Source organism: Aquarana catesbeiana, linkage group LG08 (genome assembly GCF_042186555.1).
Source record: "Aquarana catesbeiana isolate 2022-GZ linkage group LG08, ASM4218655v1, whole genome shotgun sequence".
In the NCBI taxonomy this organism is placed as follows: Eukaryota; Metazoa; Chordata; class Amphibia; order Anura; family Ranidae; genus Aquarana; species Aquarana catesbeiana.
This window is the reverse complement of record NC_133331.1, coordinates 154768215-154782431: the sequence shown is the minus strand read 5'-3', so window position 1 is coordinate 154782431 and position 14217 is coordinate 154768215. Positions and strand designations below refer to the sequence as shown.

The window sequence follows — 14217 nt, the reverse complement described above, 5'->3', positions numbered from 1 at the left end:
ATAGAGATACCCTCTCTGCCGTTGTTGAACTCCCTTCAACATTGGCAACCTATTGGTGTCCTGTTATTCATTATAAAGAGTGTCTTTCTGTAAGTACATTTCTTAGAGACTATGTTAGTCCTACATTTTCTCTTTATTCTTTAGTCAATGGGGGGCCATAAGACCCCTCTAGAACCCATTATAATGAACTTATCTACAAATAATTGTACTTTTTAGATATATACTCGGCCAGGCCTTTCCTATTGCTCCCTGCAGCTACCCATTGTGATCTTTTGTTGGAGGCCCTGCTCTGGAGGTGTGCGGCACCCTCCTGGTGATTTGCAGGTATATATTATCCATCTCTAGAATGTCTGGTTGGGGGCCCTTGGCTATCTTGTGTCTGTGGGGTGGTCTCCTATGGCACTATTTGGTTGGTGGGGGTTGGTCTACCCTGACGGCTCGCAAACATGTGTACACTTATATCTTTTATATCTCTTTTGTATTTAATGTACCATCTGTCTTAGTATGTATATTGACTGTTATATTTCTCTCTATAGAGTGTACTGTAGCGCTTTAGGTATCAATAATCTGTCCCTGAGGAAGCCAATACTGGCGAAACATGTCGGGCATCTAAAATACCTACCCACTGCATTGGCCGCTACGCTTTTCAGGCCAAGTGATGTGAAGCTTGCTACAGATATGTTTTTAGCAATTATGCACACCATGTTTTTGTGATTCTATTGTCCATTTTTTAAACATTTTTGTCTAATAATAAAAATTATTTTTAACTTTAAAAATCGAATATACTGTGTTTCTCCTGGCACCGTCATAATCCCTGTATTCCCTTTCCTCTGGTTTGACTTTCAAATTTTTGGGATGAGGTGCTGTATCACACTGAGGTTTGCCCAGCCACATAGGAAATTATGCAACACAAAAGGAAGTAGCACATTTGTTATGGTAGATGGCGCAGCTAGTTTTATGTTCTACAGGCCAGAAAGGATAGGAGAGATCTGGGTCTCTGTAATCGCCCCCCGCCCCCCCCCCCCCTTAGCTGTAAACTGTGGGGGGGGGGGGTGTCTGACAAGGTGGCTGCTAGGTATGTATGTATTTTCAGTTTATTTAATCTAGCCTTCTGGCAGAATCTTCTTAGAATCATGTGGTTTAGCTTTTTATTAATAAAAGATTAGCAAACTACTTATGTTGCAGGTGTCACTTCTTTTATGTGCAATGTAACATTGGAAGAATATTTTAAAACCTGTATTACTGTCTGACTTAAGAGAATGTAGGATTTAATCCCTTAAAATTCTTCTACTTGAGCAAGCTGTGCCCCTTTTACCATTTAATTCTCCTGTAATTGCTTTTACTTGCTCCATGTAGGCGCTTAGTAGCATCATTTCTGCATGAGGTCTGTCACTCTTTGTCTGCTATGCATTTAGATCGCTGAAAGGCTGGTGGCAGGTGGGTGGGGAACTGGTCACATCTCAAGTGCTTAATCCGCCAACTGTTGCCAAACACTCCAGTGGCTGTGGGAGATTTCTGCAGGTCCTTGATGTGGTTTTGTTTGAACACAATTCCCCTGTGTTGGCTCTTTGTGCCCACTCTTTACAAGGAGATGGAGTTATAATAGCAGTAGGGAAATAAGTTTCTCCTGGCCTGTGACTTCCAGGCTGCAGACAAGTGTATTAATGAGAGAACTTTTCTGTCCCTGTCTGCTTGACTTTCTGAAAGATGGGTTCTTATTCCTGGTTTGCTGAGGTTTATTTTTTTTCAAAAAGATTGAATGGAATGCTGACACGTACAGATTTTATACCAATATTAGCTATTACAAAATGTTTTTTGTCAAACAAGGTTATGCCTTCAGTAATAAATCTAACAATAACACGAATGGTGAAATTACCACATTCTATAACTCCCATCTTGCATATGGCCTTGGTTTTGCCAAGCAGTATAAAGCTGGATACAACATGTTGCCAGTTGCAGGTATACACTGCAAAGGCCTAGATTACAGGTTAAAACCCTCTTGGCTCATCATTGTTCTTCCACTCATTTGAATGATCTTTTTACAGAGTTTAAAAATTCTGATGCATTTTTGTGGTTTGCCTGAGCCCAGACCACATCCATGCAACTGTTCTGTGGCTAATAGCATCAAATTAAAGCCTAGTACACACAGGATTAATGTCGGGCAGCATCAGCCGGTTCAATAGAAACTTCTCGGCCTGTGTGTGTACGGCAGCTGGTCTGACAGCTTCTGTCGAAGGGTCATGACTGAAAAAGGTATGTCGACTGGCTCCCAGTCAGCGCCCAAAGGCTGAGAGCGCTGACTGGAGTGTTCTGGCAAGGGGGCTGTCCCCCTGTCAGAACATAATAGTACAGCAGGGGAGACCCAACCTGAGCTGTCAAGTTTTTTTCGTTCAAAAAAAAAAAACTAGTAGTGTGTACAAGGCTTAAAGGGGTTGTAAAGTCAAAAGGTTTTTTATCTTGTTGCATTCTATGCATTAAGATAAAAAGCCTTCTGTGTGCAGCAGCCCCCCTTATACTTACCTGAGCCCCATCTCTGTCCAGCAATGTCCACGAGTGTCTGGTGGACATACCAAAGACTCTCCCTCCTGATTGGCTGAGACACCGCAGCAACGCCATTGGCTCCCGCTGCTGTCAAAGTCAGCTAGCCAATAAGGAGAGAGGGGCGAGGCCAGGCTGGCGCTCCATGTCTGAATGGTCACGGGGAGCTGTGACTTGGCTCGGGTGCCCCCATAGCAAGCTGCTTGCTGTGGGGGCACTTGACAGGAGGGAGGGGCCAGGAGCACAGAAGGGAGGATCTGGGCTGCTCTGCGCAAAACCACTGCGACAGAGCAGGTAAGTATAACATGTTTGTTATTATTATATAAAAAAAACGAGACTTTACAATCACTTTAAGAAACACAAAAAAAACTGTTGGTTGTGATTTGACAAAGCTTGTAAACCAGCTTCTTGGTTTCACCTATGCTGTTTATCTACAGTAGCAGACAGGCTGGTATGCATTTTAATCATATTTTCACATACTCCTCAAAAACCCACAAAATCGGGAGGTATTTGCTTTTTTGCACAATATGTAAATATTCGCATGATCTCTTGTGAGATGCCACTTTGCCAAGGTTTCCAACATGAAGAATCTGTTGTGCTTGCAAAATGCAGCTGCCCAATTTGTCTATAAATACCTAAAACACATCCGTAATGGCATTATTTGCTGATGAATCACCAGCTAAAGGTAAACAAGACCTGTGCCACATCTAATTGTAAAGCATCTTTGTTCAAATCCCTTCTAAAGGTAAGTCCCAGTGTACTTGGAGCGGTAGAGTCCCCTTCATCTGGATCACTTGGTGTGAATGTTGCTTGCCTTGTAGCACTATTATGATGCACAAGCTGTAGTTCACTTTTGTACACTGCTAATGTTATTGTACAAAGAACACATCTGCACAAGCAGTCGTTGATCGCTTCTTCCATCGTTCAGTCAGTTCCCACAAGTGATTTGCACCATGCATAAAACTTGGTCTCCCAAAGACCATTCGATTTATGGAGAGATTAGATGAGCATGTAAATGAGGTTGATTTACCCATAGACATAAGACAATTGTTCCTTATTCTGGCAGATCCCTTTGTCTGTGGGCATGATGAAACTACCACATTCCTGCTTGGCCAGATGATCTTAGGGAAAGTTGCAACAGAAGCGTTAAATGTAGACAGGGCCATTCGCAGCCCATCTGTACCATGTGATTTAGCTGTGCCCAATCACAGCTAATCACAACAATAAACAATCAATTTAATTCAGTAGAAATGGTTGCTTATACCAGTGAAATTCACTGGTATAAGCAATCATCATGTGTGTAAAAAAAAAAAAAAAAAAATCACCTCCCCAGAGTAGCATAGTGTTACTAGGGTAACACTGTTTTGCTCTAGCCACAGTGTTTTTTTTTTTTTTTTCATACGGTCAGTGTCCTTGATCTCTGCCACACCAGTAATATGATGATACTGAACTGGTAACAGTATGCAAAAAAAATTGTGAAAACATTTTTTTTCTTTTTCCAAAAGAATTGTGACAAAAAAATTGCAACTTCAAAAAACTCTCCATGCTCCTTAATACTAAATACCTTGGACTGTCTGCGTTCCAAAAAAGGTGTCATTTGGGGGATATTAGTACTGTACTTGTTGCATTTTAGGTCCTCAAGAAATGAGATGGCCATTAGTACATCAATTTTCATATTATCAGTATCTCACAAAAGTGAGTACACCCTCACATTTTTGTAAATATTTTATTTCTTTTTTCATGTGACAACACTGAAGAAATGACACTTTGCTACAATGTAAAGTAGTGAGTGTACAGCTTGTAAAACAGTGTAACTTTGCTGCCCCCTCAAAATAACTCAACACACAGCCATTAATGTCTAAACCGCTGGCAACAAAAGTAAAAGTAAAAATGTCCAAATTGGGCCCAATCAGCCATTTTCCCTCCCCGGTGTCTTGTGACTTGTTAGTGTTAAAAGGTCTCAGGTGTGAATGGGGAGCAGGTGTGTTAAATTTGGTATTATCGCTCTCACTCTCTCATACTGGTCACTGGAAGTTCAACATGGCACCTCATGGCAAAGAATTCTGAGGATCTGAAAAAAAGAATTGTTGCTCCATGTAAAGATGGCCTAGGCTATAAGAAGATTGCCAAGATCCTGAAACTGAGCTGCAGCACGATGGCAAAGACCATAAATTGGTCAGGACAGGTTCCACTTAGAACAGGCGTCGCCATGGTCGACCAAAGAAGTTAAGTGCATAGCCAGCGCCATATCCAGAGGTTGTCTTTGGGAAGTAGACATACAAGTGCTGCCAGCATTACTGCAGAGGTTGAAGGGGTGGGGGGTCAGCCTGTCTGTGCTCAGACCATGCGCCGCACTCTTCATCAAATTGGTCTGCATGGCTGTCATCCCAAAAGGAAGCCTCTTCTAAGTATGATGCACAAGAAAGCCCGCAAACAGTTTGCTGAACACAAGCAGACCAAGAACATGGAACAGATTGTCTGGTCTCATGAGAACAAGATAAACTTATTTGGTTCAGATGGTGTCAAGCATGTGTGGCGGCAACCAGGTGAGGCGTACAAAGACAAGTGTGTCTTTCCTACAGTCAAGCATGGTGGTGGGAGTGTCATGGTCTGGGGCTGCATGAGTGCTGCCGGCACTGGGGAGCTACAGTTCATTGCGGGAACCATGAACGCCAACATGTCCTGTGACATACTGAAGCAGAGCATGATCCTCTCCCTTTGGAGACTGGGCCGCAGGGCAGTATTGCAACATAACAACCCCAAACACGCCAGTGATGGACTGGTCAAGCATGTCTCCAGACCTAAACTCTATTGAGCATCTGTGGGGCATCCACAAATGAAAGGTGGAGAAGCACAAGGTCTCTAACATCCACCAGCTCCATGATGTCATCATGGAGGAGTGGAAGAGGACTCCAGTGGCAACCTGTGAAGCTCTGGTGAACTCCATGCCCAAGAGGGTTAAGGCAGTGCTGGAAAATAATGGTGGCCACACAAAATATTGACACTTTGGGCCCAATTTGGACATTTTCACTTAGGGGTATACTCACTTTTGTTGCCAGTGGTTTAGACATTAATGGCAGTGTGTTGAGTTATTTTGTGGGGGCAGAGCAAAATTTACAATTGTTAAACAAGCTGTACACTCACTACTTTACATTGTAGCAAAGTGTAATTAATTCAGTGTTGTCACATGAAAAGATATAATACATTATTTACAAAAATGTGAGGGGTGTACTCACTTTTGTGATATACTGTATAACCATAGTTTGTGGACTCTACAACTTTCTTACAAACTAAATAATAAACCCTGAATTATGTTATTTTCACCAAAGAAATGTAGCAAAATACAGTTTGGCCTAAACTTATGAAGAATGAATTTTTATTTGCATAATTTAATAACAGAAACAAAGGAAAAACATGTTTTTCCCCCAAAATTTTTAGTATTTTTAGTTTTATTTAGCAAAAAATAAAAAACCCAGTGGTGATTAAATACCACCAAAAGAAAGCTCTATTTGTATGATAAAAATGTCAGATGAGTACAGCGTTGCATGACTGCGCAATTGTCATTCAAAGTGTGACAGCGCTGAAATTTGGCCTGAGCAGGAAGGGGGGTGAAAGTGCCCTGTATTGAAGTGGTAATTAGTTTGCCCTAAAAAAATAAATCAAGCTTGTTTACGGGAGCCAGAAGACACTCCCCCTTTATCATGGAGTGATTTGGTTAAAGTAGATGTGATTGATAAAATACGTTGGTATATTGTGTTTTGTTTAGTCCTGATGAAGAGGGAGCGTTTTATGCCCCCCCGAAATGCATTTTGTGTTTTTTGTTTTTTTTACTGCAGACCAATAAATTAATTTGGACCTCTTATTTGGTTTGGTGCTCCTTCCATTGATGGAGGGTAGCCCTGTCTGTTGTGAGCAGCCTGACCTGAGCCAGCCAGTAAGCACTCAATATGTTTTTTTCTCACTCTTTTTGTATGAACTCACATTCAAGTCCTAGCACCTATTGGATGCTTTTTTCTCCACTGCAGATTCTCTGGATGTCAGTGACTTCAGTATTTTTAGTCCCTAATTTGAAACAAATATAGCATATGATATCAGGGTGAATTCAAACTATTCTTCCAGGTCACTGACTCAGAAAATACTGAAGCCAGTGGTATAGTGGTTTCCTTTTTTTAAAGAAATGTTTTGCGGTAACCACCTTCATACTTCTGTCAGTACAAGTACACTTTTTTAACATCCTTTGCTATGGAAAATAAATGCATTTTTGCAGGGAAATATTGCCAAAAGAAATCCTAGTTTGTCCCCAAAATAAAAATGTACGTAGTGCCGAGTTTGGCATTGACGTGCGTGTGGTTTGTGTGCCTGTATATGTTAGCCAACAGGAACACTTAAATGGGAAATTGCAAGGGGTTCATCGAATCAAATTTTGGCTAGTGTTGTATTTGAATTTCACAGTATTGAATGATGCCATCCAAATTTTGAGCAGGTAAATTTACTGATACCAACAAGGTTTAGAACAATTTGAAGTTCAGGTGCAATATTTCCACATAAGGACTGATGAAGCTTTTGGGAAATCTAGTTGTTTATGGGGTAAATATTATCCAGGCTAATTATATAAATATATATACACACTAAGATTACATGTTTATTTTGTCATTTCCTTGCAGGATTTGTACAGTGTCAACCATTAAAGCAGACCGCCCAGATCCCAACAGCTACTAGTTTAACTCCATCACCAGTTATAGGACATATACCACCTGCTATTCCTATGAATGTACCAAGTGTTCCTGCTCCTTCTGAAACCACGTTCTTCCCTCCAGCCTCCAATTATTCCTTATATGGATCTACCACTTACCCAGCTTCAGCATCATCTATGTTAATGGGTCAACCTCCAACGCCCTCCTCCATGACTGCCTCCCATACTCCATTTAATTACCCAGTGGGGTTGGGATTTTACCATGGTGGACCAGGAGCTCCATCTAACCTACCACCACCTCCAACAGGTATGTTTTGTTTTTTTTATTGAAAGCAAGAAAATAAAACCAGTCCTCTATCATTTAGACTGCATTCACACCTGAGCGTTTTCAGCTCATAAAACGCCCAAAAAAAACGCCCAACAAGCAAAATTCAATTAATTTCAATAGCACCTGTTCACATCTGAGCGTTCACATCTGAGCGTTGAAGCAAAACGCCTTAAAAAAAAGTCTTACGCTCAAAAAAGAACATGGGCTTCTTTGGGGCAGATTACAGGCAAAACACCTGAAACGCTCAGGTGTGAATGCAGCCCTAATAATCGAAGGTAAGTTATTTAAAACGGGACAATTCTCCTTTCTTTATCATACCTCATGGGACACATCTTTATATCCATTACAATAAGGTTATGCTGTTACCTTAAGGTGATTGGACACTGGCAAAAAAGACAGGAAGTTCCCTTTAAAGTATAAGCCTTCCCCATTAGGCAAGGCTTCATTTTTTATTTTTTTGCTAGTGTTCTAGGTGCTGGTTATGTCTGTGCAGTCTCTGCACAAAATAATAGCTAGCTTCTCAATGATCTGGAATTGGGAGACTGGCTTCTCCGGATGAATTGCCTATAGCTTTTCAATGCTCAGAGGAATGCTACCCGGACCCTGCACTGGATATGAGGAGATAGCCTATAAGGTTGCCAGTCAGCATTGGACCCTGCGAAACAGGACCCTGTGCAATTATATATTGCCTTGCAGACTGGTAAGGTGCTATACAGGTTTAGGGTAGTGATCCCCAGCTGGAGAATCAAGTCTCTGACGGCCCCTAGTGGCAGAGCACATTGTGATGGGTTAAGATCGAATGACATCCTGTGGCATGGTATAGTGAGTGCACTGGCAATATCCCTGCTAGTATACCACACCCCCAATGACCCCCTTTCCCCCAGGGTAGAACAAAGCTGTGGGCCTCACTTATAATTTTTTAAGTTTTTGCTTGTGCTTTAATTTGTGGGTACTGTGTAGCTCGCAGGAGGCTCTAGATGCTCAAGGCAGGAGGCAGACAGCTTTCCTCCATCCCCTGCATTCTTTGGTACAATCGGGGCCACATACACAGTGCAGCCATGATGTCACAAGTGGGGTGGAGCACCGTGCTATCTTACTGCCCGTATGATCAGCAGTAAAGACAAGGGGAGGAAATCATTGGAAGTGTATTGTGGGACTACAGGTAACAGCAGACAGCTAGTTTTGGGGAGTACAGGTCACAGTGGTGCAGAATACAGGTCAGAGCAGAGCTTTTTTTGTGGGTCTACAGGTCATAGCAAATATTAAGAGGTCACGCCACACTCCTTGCTGGTTTGAGGGAACTGGCAGATTTAAGGGGAAATCTCCTAAGGCGTAACCAATACACTGTTGCTTATAGCCCAGTGCTTTCTTGGCTGCCTTGGACTGATGTTCCCAGCAAGGGTCCTTATATTCATGTCAGCAGGCCATGTCTCAGTGACAGCAGAATTTGGGGGGTGAGGGGTCCCAAATACCTTCTTTAGCACAGGAGGAACCTGGGTAGCGCCCTCCTTACAATGTATCCTCTGGTGGGTCAGTTTGTTTCATGCAGCCCCGACTTCCTCCACCTATCTGGTATATCCGTTACTTCCAGAGTACCTTCCTTTAGTTCCCTTGTGACAATCGGAGGAATTCCCATCTGCTATCGCTGTGGTACAGCACCAGCGTTCTTAAATTTTTGGCAGCTTGGACCACGTTGGTCACAAATGGAATTGTTCCCCCTCTCTTCCACCCTCTGTGTTTAAAGAGGAGAAACCAGTGGAGGAGCAGGTAGAGCAAAATGAAAATGTTCCAGTAGAAGGGGACACAGCAAAAATCCTCATCCAAGGAAGCTATTCCCGAAGAACCCCAGGGTCAAAGTTTTTTATTCCAGACCTGAAAGGCCTTTGTGAGTCCTCGCGGAAGTTATCTGGACTAGTTTAAAGCTACCGTTTCCAGAGTCCTCCACTGGTCTAAGGTCTGAAGAGAGGGAGATATTCTACTAGTGGAGATCCGAATCAGAAAAAAAAAAAAAATATTCCTTCCGCTAGTCTCAGGCCTGGGGCTCCAAACCCCAGTCCCAGTTTCATGGTTTCCAAATCTTCCTAAGCCAGGGAACAAGTCCTCTCTCACAATGAATGGGCTCCCCCACTTGCATGGGTGGGGGTTGGGAAGATGAAACCTTTGCAGACCTACTCTGAGGTTTGGCAGAGGAGATTGCAGATGATTGGGTCTGCAAAATGGTGACTTGCAGCTACAAGAAGGAATTTCAGAGCTTTCCCCTTCCATGTTTTTTGCTTTCTAATGTTTCTTTGAATGCGCAAAAAGGATTAAAGGATTTGGTCTTCTGCAAACTCTCAATCCTCTTTTTTTTTTTTTCTCAAGAAGTGATTATTCCTGTTCTAAGGAATTAAAGGTTTCTCAGTTTCTACTACAACCTTTTCAAGGTTCGAAAACCAGTGATATTTGTGATCTTGCATCTCAAGAGACTCAACATGTTTCTATGCATTCAGACGTTCAGATGCAGTCAGTGCTAGCCTCTAGACATGTGCAATCCGTTTCATAACGAATCGAAATTCAGCCGAATTTTCCATCTTTCGGACATTCGCATGCATCCGAATGTCCGAATAAAAAAATAACGCATTTGAACTAATACAAAAGAAATTATAGCGAATATAAAGAATGAATTTGACATGATTCGGTAATTCGTTAAAGATCTAATGAAACAAAAGGTCAACTCAAAGTAAATCTTACCGTCCATCAGCTGATTAATTTTGTGCTGGAGGTTGGAATACTGGCAAAGTGCATTCCTGAGAACTGAGTGAGAAGGGTGTTGTATTGTATTTGAGCAGAGGAGAAGAGATATTGTGTGTGTTAAAAGATTCAATAAACAAACGACTTTCCAAACTACGAATCATTATCAGGAATCAATATACATACATAAATATCGAATTTCAACTAATATGAAAGAAATTATAGCAGATATACAAATTAATTTGACATGATTCGAGATTCAGTATAATGAATAACGACACTCTGCGAATAATAACGAATTATCTGAAAATGAATTAACGTAACATAACTAATATAACAGAACGAAATTATGTATTTTACAAATGACAACGAACGAAACTAAACAAAATTTCCCGTAGTGCACAAGTCTACTTTCAACAGGGCAATTTCCTGGCATTTATTATTATTATTATTATTATTATTATACAGGATTTATATAGCGCCAACAGTTTACGTAGCGCTTTACAACTTGAGGGTAGACAGTACAAATACAATACACTTTAATACAGTAGGAATCAGAGGGCCCTGCTCCTTAGAGCTTACAATCTAAGAGGGAAGGTCAAGAGATACAAGAGGTAATAACTGTGGGTGATGTGCTGATTAAGAAGATGAATGTACAGTTGTTAGGTGGGGGCCAGATAAGCTTCTCTGAAGAGATGAGTTTTCAGGGATCGTCTGAAAGTGGATAAAGTAGGAGAAAATCGGACGGATTGGGGTAGAGCATTCCAGAGGATGGGGGAGGCTCTGGAGAAGTCCTGAAGTCGAGCATGGGATGAGGTGACAAGGGAGTTTGAGAGCAGGAGGTCTTGGGAGGAGCGAAGAGAACGATTAGGTTGGTATTTTGTGACTAGGTTAGAGATGTAGCTGGGGGCCAGGTTGTGGATGGCTTTGTAAGTTATATTTAGTGTCTTGAAGTGGCAGCCAATGGAGGGATTGGCAGAGGGGTGTAGCAGACGCTGAGCGGTTTGTGAGGTGGATGAGCCTGGCAGCAGCGTTCATGATGGACTGAAGTGAGGATAGCCTGTTTAGAGGTAAACCAATGAGGAGGGAGTTGCAGTAGTCGAGGCGGGAGATGACCAGGGAGTGGATTAGAAGCTTTGTGGTGACATTGGTTAGAAAGGGGTGTATCTTGGAGATGTTGTGGAGATTGAGGCGGCAAGTTTTGGATAGTGATAGAATGTGGGGTCGAAAGGATAGTTCAGAGTCCAGGATTACACCTAGGACCTTGGCGTGGGTAGATGGGTTGATAGTTGAGCCATTGATATTGACAGAGAAATCAGGGGAAGTGGCACCTGAGGGAGGAAATATCATGAACTCGGTTTGGGATAGGTTGAGTTTGAGGAAGTGATGTGACATCCAGGCTGATATGTCTGCTAGTAAGTTGGTAATGCGTGAGGAGACAGATGGAGAGAGCTGGGCGGTGGAGAGATAGATTTGGGTGTCATCAGCGTAGAGATGATATTTAAAGCCGTGGGAGGCAATCAACTGACCCAAGGAGGTGGGGTAGATTGAGAAAAGGAGAGGTCCAAGAACAGAACCTTGGGGGACCCCAACGGAGAAAGGAAGAGGAGAGGAGGAAGTAGAGTTGTAAGTGACACTGAAGGAGCGGTGGGATAGGTAGGATGAGAACCAGCGAAGAATACAGTCACGGAGACCAAAGGAGTGGGTGGTCCACTGTGTCAAAGGCAGCAGAGAGATCCAGGAGAAGTAGTACAGAATAGTGTCCACTGGTTTTAGCCATTAGTAGGTCATTTGAGAGTTTAAGGAGAGCAGTTTCCATGGAGTGTTGAGGGCGAAAACCGGACTGAAGGGGATCAAGAAGTTTATTCATGGTCAGATGGTCACTTAGTCGGTTGTAGACCAGTCTTTCAAGAAGTTTGGAGGAGAAGGAGAGTAAGGAGATGGGATGTAAGTTGTTGAGATTGGTGGGGTCCAGTGAGGGCTTTTTAAGTATGGGGGTGACTAGCGCATGTTTTAGAGAGTTTGGGAAGATGTCACAAGAGAGGGAGAGGTTGAAAATGTGAGTTAGAGAGTGTAGAATCGAGTCAGAGGGTGAGCGTAGCATTTGCGAGGGAACAGGATCCAGGGGGCAGGTGGTTAGATGAGTGTTAGATAAAAGTTTAGCAGCCTCAGTAATAGTAGCAGGGTTGAATGAGGGAAGTAATGATTGTATCTGTGGACATGGGGTGTTGCATGGGGGAGGTTTTTGCGCATTGGCGATCTCCTCATGAATACATCAATCTTAGTTTTGAAGTGTTTGGCAATCTCCTGGGCAGTGAGTGAGTTGGTGGGTGGAGGCAGTGGAGGACAGAGTAGAGTGTTGAAGGTAGAGAAGAGTTGACGTGGACTGGATGAGAAGGTGTTAATGAGTGTGATAAAGTAGGTCTGTTTGGCAGTGTGAAGGCAGGAATAGTATTTTAGGAGGGCAGATTTATATTGTGTGAAGTCTTCCTGGGTCTTAGTCTTATGCCACAGGCGCTCAAGAGCGTGGCTACGTTTTCTGAGACTTCTGGTGTCATCTGTTTGCCAGGGTTGTAGCAGTCGGGGCCTAATTCTGCGTGTAGTGAGGGGGGCAAGCTTGTCTAGGGAGGAAGACAGTGAGCTGTTGTAGATGATAGTAGCTAGCTTGGGGCAGGACAGAGGTGAGATTTTGTCATAGAGGTGATCAGTAGCAGAGTAGAGAAGGGTTGAGGTGGCGAAGGTTTCTACGTGTAACTGTTAGGCGGTTGGAGGGAGAAGAGGTGGAAGACAGACAGAGAGCAAAACTAATAAGGTGGTGATCAGAGAGTGGGAGTGGATTGTTGGAAAGGTTGCACGGAGTGCACAGATAGGAGAAGACAAGGTCAAGGGTGTTGCCGTTGGAGTGGGTAGGAGCCTGTATCCATTGCTTCAGGTCAATCGATGAGGTTAGACTGAGAAGTTTAGAAGTAAAAGTAGTGTTAGTGTTAACAGGGATGTTGAAGTCCCCGAGAATAATTGTGGGGATTTCAAAAGAGAGAAAGTAGGGTAGCCAGGCAGAGAAGTCATCAAGGAAGGCAGATACTGGGCCAGGGGGCCGGTAGATGACAGGCATCAGTGAATATCAAAGATGCTTACCTGCAGTTTCAGATATTTTCACTTCACCACAGGTTTTTGCGGTGGAGGGCTGCCACTTCCAGTTTATGACCCACCCATTCAGCCTGTCCACAACTCCCAAAGCATTTGTCACGGTTCTAGCTCTGGTTCTGGGGTTCTTGCGCACCCGGGGGAACCCTGTTATAGAATACCTTGACAACTTACTTCTGAGGGAGCAGTGGGCTTATTTTCTGGAGACTAACATTTCTCCCACTCTGGAGGGGTTTCGATGGGTTCTAAATTCACAGAAGTTGGCCTTGGCCCCAACCCAGAGGTTGGAGTATTTAACTCTGACTATGGATACCGTCCAAGGGAGAGTGATCCTCCCTCTGGAAAAATATCTTGCTCTGAGAGCTCAGGTGGGTTTTGGGAAAGATGATTGCTTCCTTCAAATCTGTCTGCTTTGCTCAGTTTCATTCTAGGCCCCTCCATCGGAATGTCATAACAGCATGGAACAAGAGGATACAGTTGTTGGATTCCCCAATGTCGTCAAAAAGTGAAAAGGCCTTCCCACCATTACAGATTCAACCTGGTCTGAGTCATAGGATTTGAATGGAAGGAATTCCAGTGATTCTTATCACCCCGGTGTGGCCCAGGAGATCTTGATACTCTGACATTGTGTACTTGTCAGCAGATGACTCTTGGATCCCCCTGGATTGACCTGACCTTATGTCCAATCTTCCATCCTTATTTATAGTTGCTGGCTTTAATGGCATGGCTGTTTGAAGCCATGGTCTTGAGAGACAGGAGAGTCTCTAATTCATTTATTCCTACC

At 43.1% G+C, this 14217-nt stretch overlaps 1 protein-coding gene across 5 annotated transcripts in view; it reads left to right on the top strand.

Moving 5' to 3' along the window:
* The window catches only part of SEC31B (SEC31 homolog B, COPII coat complex component), a 387082-nt gene that overhangs the window by 290781 nt on the left and 82084 nt on the right, over nt 1-14217 (top strand). For all 5 annotated transcript variants that reach the window (XM_073596586.1, XM_073596585.1, XM_073596584.1 and 2 more), the window contains one exon: nt 7203-7538. In XM_073596586.1, coding sequence (XP_073452687.1) covers nt 7203-7538 — 336 coding nt within the window. The remainder of the gene's footprint in view (nt 1-7202; nt 7539-14217) is intronic.